Below are 22,007 nucleotides of genomic sequence, written 5' to 3'. Positions count from 1 at the left end.
TTGACGTTTTCATCTTTAACACAAAAAATGCTATTATTTCTCTTCCCATCCTCCAAATCATTACATGATTACTCAGATCTTGTTGATTTTCGGGAAGTCCCGTCACTTTGCAATGTCGAAACAGTGGTCTGACCACATATGGTGATTAAACCGTAACCAAATCACTCACAGTAATTTTTGGTTTTAGAAAAGGACGATGAAAGAAATGGACGAAGGAAAAAATGGTTGAAAGACAGAGCTTTAATTTCTGTGCATGTCAGTATGGTATCTTCCCATGATATCTGCAAATTTATACAAACTGATTATTAATCTTATCAAAAGTTATACGGCATAACTATTTTGCCCAAGGGATTAACCTTAAACCAATGGGCTACTAAGTCCAAACCAGTAACTGGACTGGGATAACCTCCTAATCCTGTGTGGGCAGATTTAAAAGTAAATATATTTTCATTAGGTTCACTCCCGCTTTATTAGTGACATGTAAATTATGCTCAGTATACGCTTCCTATACCAACACAAATTTAAATTCATGATTGACTGAGCATTGCCATCATCGTCACCTTATCATTGACAAAGGTGTCACATAGTTTATTCGCCGGCATTCGCACAGCACAAAACAAAACACAGTCGCGCACAATCTTGAACTTCATTCTAACTTTATTAAGCTAATATAAATGGTACAAAATATCCTTGTGTGTACCGATGCGTAAAGGGAGCTAATCGCACAAGAACTTTATAGAGACCTCTGTTTACACTCTCCTTTATTGAACATATAAATAAGGCTTCAGCTCTGGTGCCACTTTTAGCACTCCCACGATGCCTCTGGTTCTTATGAGTAACAAAAGCCACTTACATACTCCTAGCACCATAGCCCCAACGCAGTCTAACTTTACCAAATGTCTTGCACCCAAACACATGGAAAAGAAATGTGCCTGCAGACTATTTCCACTAATATAATTGAATTTATAAGCACGAATTAAACCTCATTGCAAAAGCACATAAAAATATGGTTATTCATTGGCAGGCTTTTGAAGTCAGGGAACAAAATGCTGAATGGTTGTGAACTTCATCTTCAAAGTTGAAGCACTCCACAGAAAAGGCGATGGCTGTTCCATCTGTGTGTGTGTGTGTGTGTGTGTGTGTCAGCCTCATGAACCAGCTAACCACAATGTGGACCTGACCTTTCTCTGTCAAAACTTCTCTGTCCCCCCCCCCCCGTCTCTTGTGTTTATCCATCCCCACTTTTCTCAGAGGTTGTCATGTGTTCCTTTACTCAGCATGCCCACCTCCCCCAGATGGTGCAGTTTTCTAGGACTAATGATGCCTCTCCCGCCGGTGTGTGTGTGTGTGTGTGTGTGTGTGTGTGTGTAACGCTGTCCCGTCTTTGCCCGAGCCTGCTTCTCATCATCAGGCTGGCGCTGGATGAGGACTGCTGAGCTGGTCACCTCTGGCTTCCCGCTATCAGCCGGAGCGCCTCAGTGATGAACTCCAGAGTGGTTGTTTCCTCAGAGGAGAACCAGAACAAAGCTCAGCTGGGGAGCGCCGTGCTTGACCTGTGTTATTAATGCTGGATAATAAGCAGACTCAGCAATTAAGCGGGGCGAGTTATGCATACACACAAGGAAAAGACGTGACTTACGTTGGAACAACCTTGAATCTGCTGGTAATAATAATCTGTGACATGTTCTCAAGTGTGTCCCAGAGTTTTTCTTGCGTTAGTGCTAGAAATGTGATTTGAAATTAAGGAAGGAGCAAACTCTCAATGGGGAGAACACACCACAAATCATGCCAAGAGGCCACACGCATAACTTCTCAAATCCACTGACGAAAATGTATTTCCCCTACTGTTTGGAAATGCTCAATAGTGCATCACTTAGAGAAAACATAATATAGGCAAACATTAATTTGAGTTGTTTGTGCAGAAACAAATGGCCCTAACAACTCTCGCTTTTTTTTTTTAGAAAGCTTCAAAATAGGGTTCCTGCTGTGGGAAGCTGATTACTGCAGGAACCCTGTCCTCCAGAAACACTGTATTGTGTCTTCATGGTGTGCTTTTTTTCGGGAGATTTCGGCTTCTGTCTTGATCATAAGTAGGACAGTGTCCACTTTTCTGCCACTTCACATCCTAGTGGCACGCTTGAGGAGGACATTATTGGATTAGGGGACGAATATATTCTTAAATGACTTGCGACACGGTGGGGCTCCAAAACTGTTAGCCATTTGGCGGCCCAGTTAACACCCTGTCGTAACAGAAAGAGGAGATAAATGCACGCTGAGAACAATTCCCTAAAGCTAAGTCTAATCCCTGCGCTGCATCCTGGACACTGGCCCCGTGCTAGTTATCGCAACAGCAGCAGCTTCTTTTCGCCCAAAACTATCCGCTCCTGAAAAATTGCGGAGATTTGCAACTGGAGTGTCAGAGGGGGCGGTTACGGCTAACGCCTCTCATCGCTTGATGTCTTAGGGAGCTAATTAGTGCTGTTGGATTCATGTCTTTATGGCAGAGGAGACCGTCACTATTCTACTGACAGCCTATAAAAAGGGAAGTGAACATATGCTCTGGGATGGCGAGGATGTATTGGAGATGGCACTTTGGCAGCAAACATAATTGTTAGTTATGAAAAACAAAACAGTCGGAGAGTCTTATTTGTGTGCTTTGACACAGTAAAGCCATCAAATACAAACAGTGCGATTTCGGTTAAGTGATGCTTTATATTACAAGGCAGCTGCACTGCCAGGCTGTGGTCTGATGTAGCTAATGAGCACCAGGCCCAGGACTCTAATAGCCGGGAGGAATTAATTGTCACTGATGTTTGTAGGAAAAACAGTTGAGAACATGTTCCTACTATTGGCATTCACAAAAACGGGATATGCTCTGGTCTTACAGATGCAAAGAGAATTGTGGTTAAAAAAAAAAAAGAAGGTATAACTCTTTGAAGTTTGCTATTTATCCTCATGCGGTACTTTTTGTTTTCTTTCACAGGGAATCTTTGGAGCATGACTGTTCAGCGACGACCCACCGCAAAGCCCGAACACTATGGGACCACTGTACCCCTTCAGCTCGTTGGAAAGGACTGGAAACCGATGGGCCGACTCAAACCCCAAGTGAGGAATTACAAGTTGCTTTGAAAAATACAACGATACAAACAAGCGCATTTCAAAGTGCCTTGTTCCGTCAATTTCAAGACACAATGAGTTGTGAATTGGGATGGTGATCACATACCAACACCTGCTGGTCAAATGTCCTTTTGTATCGATGTGGATATTTATTGTTCTTAGAAAAGCGGTTCTCTTTATTAATTCACTCTCTGTTGTCGCCATGAAAACCTGTTGCTCTCTATTTATGTGACGCTCCCTGTACTTGCCACAAGTGTCATCATAGCCTTTTTCTTTTTACGTTTTTTTCTTTTTATTGATATGACCGATAAGAAATAGTGAACAGTGTTACTCAAAACATTCAAACTATCTCGAGGAGTTGAAATATTCAGTTTGGACAACTTTTTGCTATACACCAAACGATTGCGCTTATGATTTCTCATAATCCCAAGAAATTACGAGCACAAACAAAAATCATGTTTTCATCCTGGTGACCAGTAGAATATAATTTGATGTCATTTTAACATTATAATGCGACTTTTGAGGCGAAGACTCCCTGCAGCAGGCTTGGTCCTGCTTTCTACGTCTTGGTAAAATAAGACACTTCTATAGGTCTATAGGTGTGCATTAGGAGGTGAATGATTATAAAAGTCTTCATGTGGCTTACATCTTAAGATAACTCAAAAATCCTATCTCAAAATATTAGAATATCATGAAAAAGTAATTTTTGTTTTTTAAATTGCATTACAGAAGATAAAGAACTTTATATCCTGCATATATATAGAGAGAGAGAGACACACACATGCATACATGTCACACCATGCACTTGAAGAAGAATAACTTCTAGCGTTTTCTGATTTTACCACGATCCCCGTCCCCTTCATTCTTATCCATTTCACCATTTACTCTAGATTGCAACTCTGAATTTGCGTCTGCATTGGAAACGTTATTGTCACGTCCGTCGGATAGAACATATGCATATGTGGATATATAGACAATGTGCAGGCGTTCAGTGAGACAGCAATGGCTCTCATTTCATGGTTCTGTAAAAAAAAAAAAAAAAGGAAAAAGAAAAAAAACATCTGTAATGATTTGTGTACATCCCTGATTCTTTGCCTCTGTGTGTGTTCTTTGTAATGTATTTCAAGCACGGACATATGGACGACATCTGCATTTGTAATGAAAGCATCCAGTGAGTAAACTACCAAACAGGGATGAGATTTATGACTTTCCCTTTCTAGACATGCTGGAAAACATCAGCTCATTTTGTCTGAGATTTTATATCAGCTATTTAAAAACAAACTTCCAAGGGGTATCTGTAGATCAATCATAAGGTTAATGATAGTAACACTTGGATCAGATTCAGAATTAAGAAGACGCCCCCCCAACATATTTCCATTAGTATGCGTGATTACGCTTAACAACACAAAATTCATCTTTGTCAATTATCTCGGAAGAGTTGGTAATATCGAAAAATAAGCTACTCTTGAGAAATATAGTTGATAAAGTCATCGCCAGGGATGGTACTGGGGCGAGTCTCTGGCGCAAAATTCAACTAACGCCTCTCACGTGTGATTCATTTCCCACCATTCATGCAACAGAGCTACAACACTGCTGAATTGAGTTTTTCTTAAGCGTATCAAATGCCCTTCCGAAGCATTCAATTTGGAATTTTGCGAATCAGAAGCATCTCAAACCCGTGGCATCAATGAATAGCAAAAATGGCCCATACCAGACAGCTAAAACCATTCCCTGATACAAAATATAGCTGATAGAGCAGTTCATCCTTAACCATTTTCCCTTAATGCATTGCTTGATACTAGAAAAATATACAGCTGACTCCCAGTAAGTGTCTTTAAGTATAACCAAACACCATGTTTTGTTTAACAATCTGACGAGGTCCAAGTTTCTTAGATCAAAACACAGACAACTGCCAAGAACAAGTTTAAACTTACATGTGATGAATAGGAACATTTTCTCACTCAGACTTTCATACATTCGGACTTATTTTCGGAACCAAGGGAGTCGCCCCCTGCTGGCTGTTGGAAAGTCAAAAAAAAAAAAAAAAAAAAAAAGAGTAGAAAGCGCTTCCGTATTTGTCTGGCGTTTCAAACCCAGAGGCCATGTTTAATTCTTTGCAGGACCAATGGAGTCAGTGATGAAATGTTTGAAATCTTGGCTCCATTCAGGGTTTTATTCCCAGACTTCATAAAGAAAATATACACAACGGCCAGAATGCCTTTAAAAACACAACCTCGGCTTTCAGGTTGTGTTCTTCAGTTAAATTATGTGCGTATTAATTTGCTGTGGCTTAACCACACAGATCCGGTGCCACGAGGTTTCTTAGGGATGCTATTAGCCTTTAAACAAAACAAGCGCTCAGATCAGCAAATTGAGGCTCGCTCCCATCGAGGTGCCGATTTGAATATATCACTCCCTTCGTAACGTGCCCGAACACATGCCGCTCGTCGTAAACATGCAGAGTGATGGGGGGGGGAAAGCAAGTTTAGTGCAGCTCTATTACTTGTGCAATGATACTGTACAAAAAAGGAAAACCTTGAGTGCTCTGCTTCCAGATCCTCTTATGATCCACTTGACATTCTTGTCTGCGGGGGGTGATGGATGATTTCACCCAGAGCGGTGCTCCCTGCCACAGTTGACCCAAATTGAACTTTGTGTGCATGCAATTTGAAATGTGTTTGTGTGTGAGCATGGTGGCCCAGTGATAAGAATGTAAAAACCAGAAGGATTTTTGGTGTTACTTTGCTGGAGGAGGGCACTGCGCTGACATGTGGATGAGCGTGTGTGTGTGTGTGTGTGTGTGTGTGTGTGTGTGTGTGTGTGCGCACATGTGGCTGCCTTTGCCGCACAGCGTGATTGACAGAAATGATGTACGACTTGGTGCCACTTCATCCGACTCAAACAAAGACGCGCGGTCCCTGTCAGCGTTACGACTCAGGGTTGTGAACACTTGCAGCTTTTCTGTGGGATTAATGTCAAATGGAATAGAAACATAAAGCTAATCCTCTCAGCTCTTGTTCTAAGATTCAAAGTAGCTTCATAAGGATTTTCAGACTGCTCTCATCAATTGAAAACTGTTTTCTCACGTGTTTTCTCACATCCCTGGATGGCTTAGTTGAGGTTTGGGCAAGAGAAGAGAGGTTTTTGGTTTACAAAAGCATTGACTCTTTTATTTAATTCTCCCACACCATTCTAGTGCAGAAACATGAAATAAGATTAGGATACTTTCCAGTATATTAAAAGGAAGTTATTTCACAGAAAACAAACAAGCAAACAAACAGAAAAACAGACAATTATTGACAACGTAAATCAGAAGACCAACAGATCTTGAACTGTTAAACTTTACATTTGAAAGTTGTCTCATTTTCTTTAAAGTATGATTTCAAATATCTTGGTTTCTTTCTCTTTTGTGGCACCTGTACTATTTATAATTAAATTTTCTTTTTTGATACAAAATAAATCATCCAGTGTCATTTTTAAGAGGAAAAGGCTTAAATGACCTGGTTTTATCTTGAAAGATACGAATATCTCAGAAACTGAAAACTCATGATTGCGGGCTATTGTAAGAAACATCACAGAGACATATGAACACATTCACATGGATTTTTTTAGGAAAACATTTCCAAATGCCTCCAAATTTTATGGAACAAATAAATGGTTGATTGATTAATCAAGAAAGCAGTTAGTTGATTGGTTCCAGGCCAAGACAGAATGCTCACACTTGATTTTGAGCTGAAGAGTCTGCTGTGGCTGCAAAGCTCCCCTCCTTGGCAGAACAACTACTGACCCCTGCTGATCCAATCTAGCAACCTGACAACTTCACAAGAGTAAGCTGATGACTAACGAGAGAAAAATAAAGTGACCCAAACTGCTTCCTTTACGAACGAACGCCAACTAGTTATCTCGGTCTGCAGTTCATCAGACGGAAGAATTTTAAAACCGCGCATGATCATGACGGGCCGTCCTTTCAAGACTATTCTTTTAAATTCACATCTTGCTAAATAAGGAAGCGACGGCTAAAGAGACACGGTCTCGTTGTCTTTTTTTTTTTTTTTTTTTTTTTTTTTTTTAATTTGAAACCCCATCTGTCTGATTTCAGAACTAATCTCTCCTCATGTCCGCTGTCCCCTCAGAGTCACCCCACATCACTGAAGCTCCTGATTGAAGTGGAAGGTGAGCAGCTGCTCTTGGCTCTGGAGAAAAATGAGTAAGTGCCCCCCCCCTTCCCTCCATTCATACTCGGCCTTACATTGGAACTAAGCGCTTTCTGGACCACAAATAGGCGACATGTGCAATGCTCGGGGCCTTTAACTGGGACCGTCGCCCAGTTTTGTCACCCACAACGACCAGCCAGGGAAGGAGAGGAAGGGAAGTCTCACTGTCTTGCTTTGCTAGCGCGGGCATGGTAGTTTTTCTCTGCCCCTCTTGTTTTCATGTGCTGAAACAAAGACTTGAAAGACAGAAAGTCTTTGCCAGACATTGATGAAAACTGACATCTTCCTCCCTCTTCTTCCTCTATCTTTCCATTTGATCTATTGGCACAACACGTGGGAGAAGTAGGCTTTGTTTGAACAAAGCGCACACTCTGCTCTGTGTATTAAGATACTGTCAACATAGTGTCAGTCAAGGGACTGCCAAGAAGAGGTAACCTCATTTTAAAGCGATCACATTATTAGAATAGGTACAGTTTGACAGAGATTTAGCTCTGTATCTGTTCAGAAGGGTATTTGTCATCTTTGCATTTTTTCACACAAGAGATGACTGAACGTGGCCGCCGCCAGACAGCCCCACAGTGGTGCATTTTGCTGAGGAGAATGGGACTTGATTGATGGAGCAATATGTTTTCCATCCAACCCGTCTGCCACACATGAGCAACCAGGAACAAGCACAGCTTTCTGCGTGATGGAGTGAATGAGAAAGAGCGAAGCACAGCGAGAGCGGATGGGGTTTTATGCCAGAGTCAGCTGTGAATCTCACTTGTTTTCCTTTGTTAATGTATGCAAATTCCACCTGCAGACTGTGGGACAAAGCTTTCAACACCAGCAACCACAATTTTATGGCTTACCTACTTTGAAAATATTTTGATGGGAAATCACACTCAGTCTTTCTGTCGAATAACATTCCTGCTCGGCGCAGCTGGGGATTTTGCAAAGCTGACTTGCAGGTTGTCAAATTTTCGCCGGCCCCATTTAGAGCGGGGAATCGCATTCTCTTACAGTAAAAACATTTCCCCATAAAGGGGTAACTTAAGTTTTCCCACATGATCAGCTGCAGTCGAAAAAACACCTTGCATTCCCACGCATCAGCCGCAAGTCTCATCCGGCACGGCTGTCATCGTTGTCCAATGGCATTAAACGTAAAGTCCACGGTCGAGCCGAACCCCGGGCCAAGAGGAACAAACACAAACCACGGAAAGGTACAATCGAGATCTTTCTAATGAGCCCGGGTATGATGGAGAGACTTTAGTCAAACAAACCTTCAAGAATCGCGAATACCAGCCTGTCAAAATGTACTCTCAACACTTGTTGAGAACAAGTCTTAATCACTGAACAAGGCTCGATCACTGGCGAGGGTTCAGTTTTAATCATCTGCACATTCTCACGATGTTAACGATAAGTCAAAATAACACTTTCGTGCAAAAGAAAAGCTACTCGTGGTCACACGCGTTTGGTAGGACAGATCCCAAATTGGATTTGGATCTCAAAGTTCTTTTTCGTTAGTGTGAATGTGCGGCCCGGTCAGAACCGAACCTGCTGCGTTGACATTAAGCGAGGCTTCACGTCTGATATTGCTGGCAGACCGGCTGCACGCCGCTGATGAAATCCAGTTGTTCAAACACAGGCAGCATCTGTAAAAGAGCAAAAAATATAGACCAGCATGAAATGATTTGAATTAACCCCCCCCCCCCTCCGATTTGTTCATGTTTTCCTTTGTTAATAAACATGGCTGGCAACAAGTGCGGCTCGCAGCAAAGCGGGGAGCAGTGCAGCTAACCCCCGGTGTAACTACGTGCACGAGAGTCACATCATTTTCACACATTCATTTAAAGTATATGAGAAAAACAGTCTTTTTCCATAGAAAAAAAAAAAAAACATCCTGCAGTGAGCAGAGGCAATGACACTGGATGGCATTTTGAAATCCAGCGACACAAGACAAACTATTCTTGATAGCACAACTCTTGAATGTTGGTACATCGGCTTCCTGACATTAAGGACAGCAGATGTAAGAGGAAGAGCCTTTAGATATTCCTACAACACCCCAATCACACTTTTAAGAAGTCTGTTGTAAGACGGTGGAAAGGGCACAGTCTGCCTGGAGGTGCATGTCAACCGTACAAGCGGGCGCTCGAAATGATGGTTTAAAAGAGGGGTGCCTGAAATAGCAAGGCTCCTTCCATGTGGAAATGTTGTCATTTTTGTGCACCCATCTATGTCATCAGAAGAAAAAGAAACAGATACGAATTTCTACCTCGCACTATTTCTTCCTTTTTTTTTTTTTTTTTTTTTTTTTCTTGGTAAGGAAAAGTAGCCACTACAGATAAGGCTGAGAGACACAAGAAAGACACAAAATGGAGAAGCCCTTATTTTCAGTACTGATTCATACTATTTTGATATATATATGTGTGTGTGTGTGTGTGTGTGTGTATCTATATCAATCTATCAATCTCTCTCTATAGATCTATACATCTATATCGAATATAGATGTATATATCTATATAGATATATAGATATCTCTCTATATATATACACACACATATGTACACGTGTTTATATAAATCTAAACACATGTATATATATATATATATACATATATATATATATATATGTGTATAGATATGTGTAATGCTGAAGAGTCACGTTATATACATATATGTTTATATGTGTGTATATATATCTATATATATATAGATGTATATACAGGACTGTCTCAGAAAATTTGAATATTGTGATAAAGTTCTTTATCTTCTGTAATGCAATTACAAAAACAAGAATGTCATACATTCTGGATTAATTATACATCAACTGAAATATTGTAAGCCTTTTATTATTTTGATATTGCTGATTATGGCTTACATCTTAAGAAAACTCGAAAATCCTATCTCAAAATATTAGAATATCATGAAAAAGTAATTTTGTTTTTTTAACTTTATCACAATATTCTAATTTTCTGAGACAGTCCTGTATACATCTATCTATCTATCTATCTATCTATCTATCTATCTATCTATCTATCTATCTATCTATCTATCTATCTATCTATCTATCTATCTATCTATCTATCTATCTATCTATCTATCTATCTATCTATCTATCTATCTATCTATCTATCTATCTATCTATCTATCTATCTATCTATCTATCTATCTAATATCTGAAAAGCCAAACCATGCTATACTACACGTATATCTATTAAAATGTCTATATTGGAGGAAAATGTGAATATATTCAAGATTGACACCACATGGCTATGGCTTTTCAAAAATAAATTATAAAGCACATTGCACAAAATTCACAGAGGATCCCACAAAATTTTAAGAATGCTGAGTAGGAAAATCATCTGTCATAACTCTTGATTAAAAATGTCTGTGTAAGACATTAAAACAAGATTTCATTTATTATACGTATATGTGTAATAACATTCCTGAGAGCTATCTTACAAGTGTGTTTGGGTTTACCTGCCGTTATTTTTCCAAGCACTGTAATTTAAATTGTTAACCTTGTTCCTGTGTGCTTTTAAATTGGAGAGGATTTTATGAAGGAAAACACAGTGGAGCAGGACCTTAAATTCATGTTGTTGTACACCGCTTTTTACCACTTTTCATTCACTAAGATTCAAAGATAATGATCAAATCATCGGCAAGACTTCAAAAGATTAAATCATTTCCAATTACTGTTTCTTTGACCAAGGAGTAGCATACAAAGCAACCGGGGAGAGCTTCATAGGGTTATTCAACGTGCTCATTTCCTCCTATCCTGTTTAAGCCGGTGAATTTATTAGCGGAGGGTGTAAAAGTGGAACATCTCCTGTCTGTTAGGTTTTTTTTTTTTTTTTTTTTTTAAGGTAGTAAAGATAAATGCCAAATTAATATCAATTTAGCTGCTTTATATGTGAAAAAATAACAGCCAGTGGTTGAAGATCCCAGTTGGCAGCTCATTTTCCTTGTCAGTTTAGTTATGAGATGACAGTATAGGACTGCTCTGCTTTATGAATTTACACCCCTGTACTTTATTAGCTGGAGACTCACGCTCTTTATTGTAATGCCAGTGCAGGATTCTGGAGTTATTTTCTCTTGATGAGCGTGTGTGTGTGTGTGTGTGTGTGTGCGTGTGTGTGTGTGTGTGTGTGTGTGTGTGTGTGTGTGTGTCTGAGAGAGAGAGAGACTGGAGCATAAATGACTGACCAGATGAAGGACTTGATATATTACTTGCCTCTTGCTTAGGTAGAAAATTGATTTATAAAGGTCTACCATTTACCTCTAATAAAAATTTTGTTTATAACATTAATCTTCCACCTATACGTATCAAAAATTACGACCCAGACTTGTCCAATGCCAATAGATTTAATAATTATTCTGTTGATGCCTGTTATTTTTCCTTAGTTCTTTAATGCACTTTCATTTTTGCCAGTTTGTCAGGTTTTCATCCAAATATGTGGCAAACTTTAAACAATTCCGAGTGCGTCAGCATAAAAGCATTCTCAATTATTTGCATATCAGCCACTGCGGCGATGTGAATATTGTTAATTGAATGCTGAGTTTCAGTCCCTCTGGCTTGCAGTTTACTCATTCATGCAATCCATATTATAGCTCCTATTAGAGATTTTATGTCAGTCTGAGTATTACTCATAGACTGTCTCAAGTCACTTTTGCACTTATCATGCATTACATTGAACAGCTGTTTTTGCTCTTATATTCTAATATTACATTGTGTCATTTTAACCCACACTCAGGAGAAAAATAAAGATGTCCTTTCCAACTGAAGTTGACAATGATGACCCCATCAAAACTGACCTCTAACTTTTTAAGTCTTTTTGTAGTATTTATATTTTTGCAGTTCTTCCCACTCAAGGTTTTTTTTTTTTTTTTGTAAAAGTAGAGCCAATCATTCAGTCAATGAATGAAAGTCTTTTCTATTCTTCTTGAGACATTAAGAAGGTTCCTACTTTGATTCCAACCGGGGGAAGTTTGCATGCTTTCCCTGCATCAGTGTTGGTTTCATCTGGTTTCGTCCCACAGTCCAAAAACGTGCAGTAGGTTCACTTCTTTTTCTCCATCTGGCTTTTCCCTTCAGTGGTCGCCACAGCGAATCAACCTTGAGTGACACAACATCTCCATAGAATTTATCTGTTGACGCTGTGGTTTTTTTAAATAAGCGTTTTTTTTTTTTGCACATTTCAAATAGGAAATTTACCAATAGCCAATAGGAAACATCACATAACAAACCCAAGTGAGTTTGTATTTCAGCATCTTCACAATTATTTCCAAACAGTCATGATTTAATTAAAAAAAGTTATTTGCCCCAAAAACAAATTGTCACAACCTCCTTTATTTAGACTTTCCCCAAATCGCTTTGATCAAGGCAGAAGCCACACCATATGTCATAGTGTTTTTTAGTAACCGCTTTACAATCATGCTGGTTAATATCCATGTTTAACTTTCAGCCGAGGACTCATTTCAATTATTTGGTTATTTAGAGCTCTAATTTGTGAATGTATTTTTGAGTTCTAAAACAGTACTTGGCATTTTTCTCATCATTTTTTTTTTTTTTCATGACTCCTCTTTTCCTTTCGGTGTTTCCCCTCAGAGGTCGCCACAGCGAATCACTTTCTCCATCTAACCCTATTCTCTGTATCCTCCTCTCTCACACCAACTACCTTCATATCCTCTCTCACTATGTCCATAAATCTTCTCTTTGGCCTTCCTCTAGACCTCCTGCCTGGAAGCTCCGATTCCAGCATCCGTCTGCCAATATATTCACTATCCCTCCTCTGTACATGACCCAACCATCTCAGTCTGGCTTCTCTGACCTTCACTCTAAAACATCTAACATGTGCTTCTTCATCTCAGCAACCTCCAGCTCTGCCTCCTGTCTTTTCGTCATTGTAACTGTTTCTAGTCCATACAGCATCGCTGGTCTCACCACTGTCTTGTCCACCTTTCCTTTCATTCTGGCTGATAGTCTTCTATCCCATAGTACCCCTGACACTTTTCTCCACCCATTCCAACCTGCTTGAACCCGTCTCTTCACCTCTTTTCCACACTCATTGCTGCTCTGGACTGTTGATCCCAAGTACCTGAAATCCTCCAACTTCTTGATCTCCACTCCCTGTAGGTTCAACGGAGACCCTAAATTACTGGGACATATAAATGAGAGAGTGAATAGTCATTTGTCCCTATATGTGAACTTGTGATCAACCGGTAGCCTGTCCAGAGCGAACCCTGCCTCTCGCCCCATGACAGCTGGGATAGGCTTCATCCTCCCGATGAAGTGCAGGGAAAGCACCACATGCAAAGAATGAATGAACGAGTCTATTCTCCTCTCAAATCACTTAGACATCCAAAATCAATCCAAAAACAGGATGACATTTGCAAAGTTAGTCTAATACTACAAATGGCTGATATATTGATCCATATCAGAGATTCATTTGTGGAGCGCTGACCACTCCGAGCGAAGAACACTGACTGTTTTGAGGCTTTGAATGCGAGGCCTCCGGGCATATCAAGATCACTCCCGAGCTGAGCGGACAGCATGCACTCCGTCCGTGTTTCCTTCCCAAATGGACTGCGGGATCACTGAACGGGGGCCCGGGGCTCATAAGCTGGGTGGAGGATGCTCTCGGTTGCTCGCACTCGGGGCTTCTCTCTTCTATCAAAGTGATGTTTAGCCCAAAGCATGAGGGACCTCGAGGGTCGGCTATCCGTCTTTTACAGTCTTTTGATTGAATCTGCCGTGAGATAAAAAGACACAAAAGAGAACACACAGATGCACAATTTAATCTGGCCTTTTCCCCCGGACAGAGGGCAGGGAGAGGATATGTTTCCTGAGCGACAGGCTTGGCTGCGAGTCTCTCTTATCTCTGGTGTTTGGAAGGACAATAAAATTCACCCTGGAAAGGGACCCAGACACAATTTGTACAAGTTTGAATATTAGGTTACGGGGATGTATTTTCATCTTATATCTCCGGCTGGACTTGCTCCTCTAAATGAAGATGTTCTTTTGTCTCATTGAAAAACATGGACAGGAAGCAGGCTCTCCTGGGAAATGGAGTAAACACAGGGCTGTAGATGCTGCATAAATAACAAACCCTTTCTGGAAAAAAAAGACAAGTCTGTGACCTTCTTTGTTATTGTAAAGTTACTGTGCTCAGCTTCTGAGCCACACACAGCGTGTTTAAGGAACATCAAATCAAGATATACAAGCGTGTCAAAGCCTTCCGCCAAGGACGATATAAAGAAAGTATCAAATAAAAAAAATGTTTTCTCAGAAGGTCTTCGGTAAATGCTGAACTATGAATTTGTCTGAAATAACCAATTCATACAGTTCCTAGGAAACCATGCAGAGATTTAACGCTCAACTTCATCCAAGTTCCTTCAAAGGTGAATATTTGTTCTGGCCGACATGAAGAAGGACAAAGAAAATCACAATCAGTAAGAAATCTGTGAACCAGCACGCACAACTGATTGACTCAAGTTATTCATGGGCTTGCAGATCTAGTTCAAAATACTTCTTATAAGATAACGTAAATTTCCACACGTCGACACCAAACGATTTTCTTTATTTTTTGTTTTGTCGAGCAGAAGCAAATCTTAATTTTGAAACTACTTTGAAAACCGGATCGTGTCAAGAGGATGCATGGAAATAAAATTAAGCTAAGCTGGATAACTGATAGGAAAACATAACAGGTTCAAAATAGAAGCCCCAGGACACACGATAACTGGCCCCTCCTGAGCTCTTAACACTATTTTCCGTAGAGGTCGAAATTTATCTGTTAAACTGTGTGGCGACAGAGACGTTTCTAGACGGATTACAAGGTGATGGATATGAGTAAGTGCCTTCCATTTCACTGTGAACACAAATAATACTGTAAAGTAGCAGCAGCTAAACCGCAGGCTAATGATAGCTGATGCACTTCGGCTGACAGATATTGGAAGCGACAGTTAAAATCTCACCTCTGGAACGTGAGCCCAGCTTTACGGGTCAGCTTGGCTGGACGGACGGTTTCGGCAAACATCGGATCAGTTTAAATCCTTTTCAACCGACTGCACTTCTCAATGTAAGCTCAAACTATAATGTTTTCTTAACCTTATTCTGAGTGCTTTTTTTTTTTAATGTGACTAACGTTAATCTCATATTACGTTTAAATCGAGTTAATCCATCTGTCCAACACAATCTTCTGGTTTGTATATCATGAAAATATCGTTTTTACTTATTATTGACCTTTTCATGCTATTGAAATAACATTTTTAACATTTTTACATAGGTCATGGCTAGTTTTTCTCCAATCACAGCGTCATTAAACCTCCCGATTCGGTTGAATTAACACCTGAATTCATCCAGATCTGATGTAAATGGCGCAGACTCACAATGAATGGCTTTCACTGCAAACGTTGGCATGACAAGTCCCTTGTCAGACCTCGCGGAGTTTCCAAAACCTTTCTATTTATTCATGTTTGACAGGCATTCAGGGTATTTCCCCACTCAGAGGTTGGAACTTTCACTCTTCTTACAGGCTCAAATACAACTAGGAACAGGTGGCAGGACATGAAGACTGGCAGGGAGCTAAAGGGAACAAAGCAGGGCTGACAAGGACCGATTCAATGTACGGTTCAATGGAAAACGGAAGGGCAGCCATAGCAGGGGAGCATTTAAACACACAATATAAGAGGACTGTTAAAGAACTAAAAATCACAGAATCCCCGTTTAGGATATTAACAGCCCAGGCAGGACAGATCTCATGTTAAGACGCTGTTGTAAAAAAGTTCTAACGCTGAAACAACATTATAAATCAAACCGCACAAGTGTCAGACTATCCGATTTTAGTTTTAAACTGTCATCGCTTTTAAAAATGATTAATCAACCTCGACCGCATCAGTGAAAACTGACATTTTTCCACTAGGCAATTCTCGGACGATTACTTTGTTTGGACACCGGTTGAGCGCTCGGTCCACATAGTCGCACACTAACTCGGCATTTCTTCATCCTCATCTTGTCCAGATGGAAGAAGAAGCATGTGAAAAAAGAAAAAAAAAAGGAATTGTGACAAATGAGGGAGTGTGGGAATAAATTCAAAGCTTCTAAGGAAAGGGAGAGAACCAAAGACAAATACGGTGATTTTGACGACTCCATCCACTTAATCAGTGAAGGCCTCTTGGTTTTTTCCTCTCGCAGTCAATACTCAGATTATATCTACTGTATGCATCCCCATTCCTGATTATCTTATCTGCAGCCAACCGGTCCGAACTGTGTCTGCTGTCAGTACATAATCAGCTCGTCCTCTGACCTATTAACATTTTCAGATAACAAGAGACACGCTGCAGGTAGATAATGTCATCCTGTCATGCAGTAGCAGGGATGTGCCGTTTTAAACATTTTAATCAGAACCGCTCTTTCCAATCACTGACAATCACTGTAAAGAGACATTGTCAAATAGCATTGTTGTTTTCTTATTTTTAACTTATACCAAACACTGCAAAATAAACAAAAAATCAATTTTCAAGCATTTTCAAGAGGTTACACTGCGCTGATTTGAGGTACTTTGAGAATTATAACTATTCTCTGCTTGGACTGTGTGACAGTGATCTGAATATCTTCAGAGTTGTGGATTGTTAATGAAGAAAACACACTTGAATTTAAAGTTCATTATTTTAGCCTTTGGGAACCTGACATTTTTAAACATTTTCTGAGAAGAATTACTGATGGAAATGATGAGTCATTGCTGCTCAAGTTTGGTTAACTCGTTTTTAAGAAGGTTTTGGATGTTGGCGAGTTGATGCATATTGATGTTTAATGACTCATTCTTCTTTTGTTGCTGTTAAAGCATTACAACCCTCATCACACAAGCTCTCCTTCCCTCTACTTAATCTATTTTGTCTCAGATTCTCTGAAATTAACATATCCCTTCTATTCAGGCTTTTTTGAGAACGTCATAGTTTTTCATTTCCATTCACTAAACCAGCCCTAAAATGATGGATCCTACTCTTCTTTTAAAACTGTTTGCACGAGATCTCACTAAGAATGGTACCAATTATTACTAGAACCAGTATCATAGAATCATTGCTGTCTGTTGAATACAAATGTCAGCACACACACATATTCCACACAGGCATGCTTTAATGAATTACTTTTTAGTAGATGCAAAGAAAAAAAGTTGAACTGAACATGGACCTTGGTGTTCAAAAATTCAGTGTGGAGCACGCACACCCACCAGGTCGACCTCGGCGTCGTACCGTACCTGGTTCCTCACTGTCATTGCCAGAAACAGGACTGCTTGCGTCGGCGCTCATTTATTCTCATGTAGTCCTCTCTCTCGACAAACATGTACAAACTTTCTTTCATCAGCAAGATTGAAAAGCACATGCAAACGCACCCACACTGTGCTCTAAAATTCATTCAGAGTCACACCTTATTTCCCAGCAAAGGATGCATGGAGGTTAACCATCGCCTTTGTACCTTTCTTGTTACACTTCTGGCTGCAAGGCCATGATACACTGTGATTCATTCATTTCAAAGACAAGTCTTGGAAATGGGCACATCTCTGTCCAAAGCCTTTGCCTTTTAACTACTTCTTTTAAAAGGGAATTTTGTGGAAGAAGCTTCTCTCTTTTGAATTACCTTCTCAGAAGCTCCAATTATTTTCAAGCTTAGAGCAGTAATTAATAAGGTGGACGTGCCACTCCATGTTCATTTTAATTAAGAGGCCCAGGAACACTGGGAAGCTATTAGAATGCCTTGTCCTTACTTTCGGAGCAGAGACAAGATCAAGCTCATGGGTGGTGCCCTTTAAAGTTCAGCTTTTTTTGCTCAGCATTTTTTATTTTGCGGACTTTTTTCAACAGGCTTGTAATCTCCTTCTCAAACCTTACTTCAAGTAAACTTCAAAGCCCAATGTCCCCAAAAAATACATCATTTTTGCAAACTGTATCATTTATTCTCTGCTTTCCAGCTTCTTCACTTGGCCCTATGTGAGTAGAGGTAGTCACTTTTCATCTGTCAGTCCGTCCGTCCATCCATCCATCCATCCATCCATCCATCCATCCATCCATCCATCCATAAGGTTACCATGATCTCAGTAAGGCACATCGTCTTCACCTGAAGGCACATACAGTGTATGTTTGCTATCCAAATCATATACCTGAACCAACACTTTTTCAATGGTCAGTAAACACCTTTTTGCCAGTTGTATCCATGTTCTATTATGGTCCCTCCTTAAATATCAAGCCTGTTAGTGAGGTCATTGTTACGCCACCCAATATTTTTTTGCTGACTCCAATTTTGAACCTTCAAGTTTACACTTTGCCCATTTGTTGCCAGGCGTGCCCATGCTTAGAGGGTGGAACAGCCATGTAGTCCCTCTGACTCAGTAACAATACGTCATGAACGAAAAACTTCAACAGTGTCATTTTATTTCCAAGATAGACGGCGCCTTTTCCGTTCCATGGAGGCATCCAAAGTGCCTCAAACTGACAGGTCATTGGGGTGGAACCCTGTTCTAACAAGAACACCACAACTACAACAGTTTTTTAACCTAATTCTGTACCAGAGGATGCACAAAATTAAGTAATTGACTTGTTTCAACATATAATAGCCAATGCCATTACTTTTAACACAGTCACTTATTTAGAGTTTGATTCATCAAAGATGTAGTCATAGAAGGTAAGAATTGATACTAATATTTAACAAAACTGTGAAGTTCAAACTGATATCAAGATTTGAGATAATGATGAAGATGATACCCGATATTGGTGGGTATTTTTTTTCATGCGTATCATCGTTGTCATTATTTTTAGAATTCACCCTCTGATTTGATGCAACTGTGCCGTGCTGGAAGTCTTCCCCTTCCCGCTCTGAATCTTTTGAATCTTTCACCAAATGCATCATGGTGGTCTCAGGACTCCAGGTGGTAGATCTGTTCCTCAGCTTCCTTCTTTTAAGTGTAAAATAGACAAGTGAAACCTACGGTAAGTGTCAGTCTCTCGCTCAAGGTCCCGCCATCACTCAATACTCATCGTTGTGATGTCTTTTTTTTTTTGTTTGTTTGTCACTGAGGAACATGGATGTGTTTTTGCAGAAGAATAGATTTTTACCGTACGTTCACCGCTTCAAACAAAGTCAACAGTAAAGCTGTTGCCATTTGAGACGGGACAATATTGTTTTCAGGTAACTGGAGGCTATGTGCCCTGCTCACAAGTACTGTTATAGGGGATGAAATAGGTTTTGATTTTGTAAATTCTGAGAGTGGCAGATGAGATGTGGTGGTTGTTCCTTTAAGGCAGTGTTTTTAAAAGGTACAAAATGCAAAACACTTTTTGCGTCTGCAAAACATGAAACCTCATCTTTCTGCTTTTGATCTCAAGTTCTTTCAGTATCAAGAGCCTGAAGTTTGATGATCAACAAATCAAAGTGCTGAATAATATCCCCCTCTCTTTATCAGTGCCAGTCTGTCATTTCGAAAAGGTTCATATTTCAGGATAATATTGCATTAAAAGTTATGAATGGAGGGGTTTTGGAAAGTAGATTTTAATGCCTTTTCTCCCCGACTCTTATATAACTGTCGTCATATTGAAGAGAGCACAATGATAGGGTTTATCTCCAAGAACATTTATTGCAAGGATTTTCAACATCTTCCTGGTGGGTGATAAAGCACATCTATATATTATATCCTTTATTTCCATATTTCCATCCATCCTGTGGAAGATTATTTTCCTTGAATGACCCCATGCACTTGTTAGCTTTTCATTCAAATTAAGCTCAGGAGTAGTTAGGCCTACCATCAGTGAAAATCCATGCCATCATATCTTTGTGTTATATTACACTGCTGAAATGTCATGGCGACTGGAAATTGATTATTTTAAATATTGTCGTTTTTTTCACGACACATCATGGCGTCAGAAAATGTTTGTTGTCATTCTTTGATTCTGGGGCATATGGTGGCGTTAATTCAGGCTAATAAATTGCACACCTAAATGATTTCTGTTTTTCCATCCAAATGAGATACATAATATTGCGCTGCTGTGCTTCCTCATGTTCACCTTTATTGATCCCGGGAAGGGAAATTGGCTTGCACCTAACAACCCCAAACAAGCTCTTCTGAAAGCTGATGATGCTGTGAAACTGAGATGATATTGCCAGAGGTTCAACATCAGTTGAGTTCAAAGAAAACAACAAAAAGAATTCACTGCTGTCTTTGTGAGCATGATTTTAAAATTAAAAACAACATATCAACAAAGTGCTGTAAATATACAATGGATTTCCATTCTTCATACACTGTTTCAAAGCTTTTGCTGGTATTTTTTTCTTTGATATTTTAAATCAAATGCCTGAGTGTATCTCCGTGGTCCAAGCAAGGCACTTTTTCTCTTCCTCTTTTGTGCAATCAAACTGTCAAACATGCAGCTCCAGGTCTTCACTGTTGAAGGTGATATGTAGTGACTTGTATGCTCTTAAGACTTGAGGTGTTGTCCTGCCAGATGTCGACCAGGAAGCTTTTGTCTCTAAGAGAGTTGCTTTGTGATTTTCTTTTTTTGTGTGTGTGGATTTGAGTCCATAGTGCCCCTGCTTTGCTGAAAACTGTCACAGCTTGGCTTTCTTTGGCAATTTTCAAAAACTTGGGCTCTCTGTCTGCCATTGCATAGGAGCTATGATAATGGCTGAGAGGGTTCAGAAACACAGTGCTCTGACACCTACGTAGTCGGGAGGCTTGTAATTTCTCAGCAAAAAGTTTGGGGACCTGCAGGAAGTTTTCATCACCTTTCAAGGTGTCTTCGTTTCCTTTGCTGCCGGGAAAGAAACTCGCATGTTGAAGATCCCTTTTAATATTGTAGCTCTAAACGTCGCATTGTCTTTAACACGAACCAGATATTTTGTTTGGCCCCTGGCACTTTATGACTCAACTTTGTATTGTGTTTAAGTTTCCCTAGACTGTAACATGTAACACTTCAACAACAAAGTTTTGACTGTGTTCGAATAGTAACCACACATGTACACTTGAAGCTATGATAAGTACTAATATTTTCCCCGAAATGTCTGGAATAACAGTTGTTTTATGTGTGGGAATGATAAAACAAGTAGAGTGAAATGGTTTTCTCGAAGGGCCCATCATTGAAATGTGCCTTAAAAGTAGAGCATAAACTTCGGCAACCATCACTTCGTACATTAGAGTTTTATGCCTATGAGCAATGATACGATTTTAACTCAGGAAGAAAGCGGAAATGTACGAGGACCGAAGAATTTAAATATCAAAGGCCAGAAATTACGAGAAATGCCTTTGGCAGCATTGCAAAGTCCAAGATGTTATATCGGTAAAGAGCAATCAACCCCTCCAAGTCTGAACTCTGGTTGGGACCGAGACTGACTCCCAACTGTCTCCAGACTCATGGGGAATGATACTCATAACTTGTATTTATATTAATTGCAAAACATTGAATCATTGTTGAAACGAGTCAAAATTCTCCTTTTTTTCCTAATGCTCCTAGGCCTAAGGGTGTGGATCATTTCTCCGTGAACTTTTCGAATTTGTATTCACACACACCCAGAATAATAAGCTCCAAAAAAACTTAAAAAAAAAAAAAGATTACTTTCTGTGACACCAAAGCTACACTACTTGCCAGGCCATAAAGAACCTTGTCTGAAACTTGTTTCAATCGGAAAAGAATCGTGGGCTTTTTTCAGCAT

The 22,007-nt window shown here is 39.9% G+C and overlaps 1 protein-coding gene across 1 annotated transcript in view; it reads left to right on the top strand.

Moving 5' to 3' along the window:
• adam12a (ADAM metallopeptidase domain 12a) overlaps nucleotides 1–22,007 on the top strand; it is a 92,460-nt gene that overhangs the window by 11,803 nt on the left and 58,650 nt on the right. The window contains exons 2-3 of the mRNA XM_086139669.1: nucleotides 2,984–3,105; nucleotides 7,251–7,324. Of these exons, the coding sequence (XP_085995795.1) occupies nucleotides 2,984–3,105; nucleotides 7,251–7,324 (196 nt within the window). The remainder of the gene's footprint in view (nucleotides 1–2,983; nucleotides 3,106–7,250; nucleotides 7,325–22,007) is intronic.

This window comes from Fistularia commersonii, chromosome 32, assembly GCF_037954325.1.
Source record: "Fistularia commersonii isolate RoL2024-O1a breed Wild chromosome 32, RoL_Fcom_v1.0, whole genome shotgun sequence".
Taxonomy (NCBI): domain Eukaryota; kingdom Metazoa; phylum Chordata; class Actinopteri; order Syngnathiformes; family Fistulariidae; genus Fistularia; species Fistularia commersonii.
The sequence above is the reverse complement of the archived record's forward strand: the minus strand, read 5'-3'. Positions and strand labels throughout refer to the sequence as shown.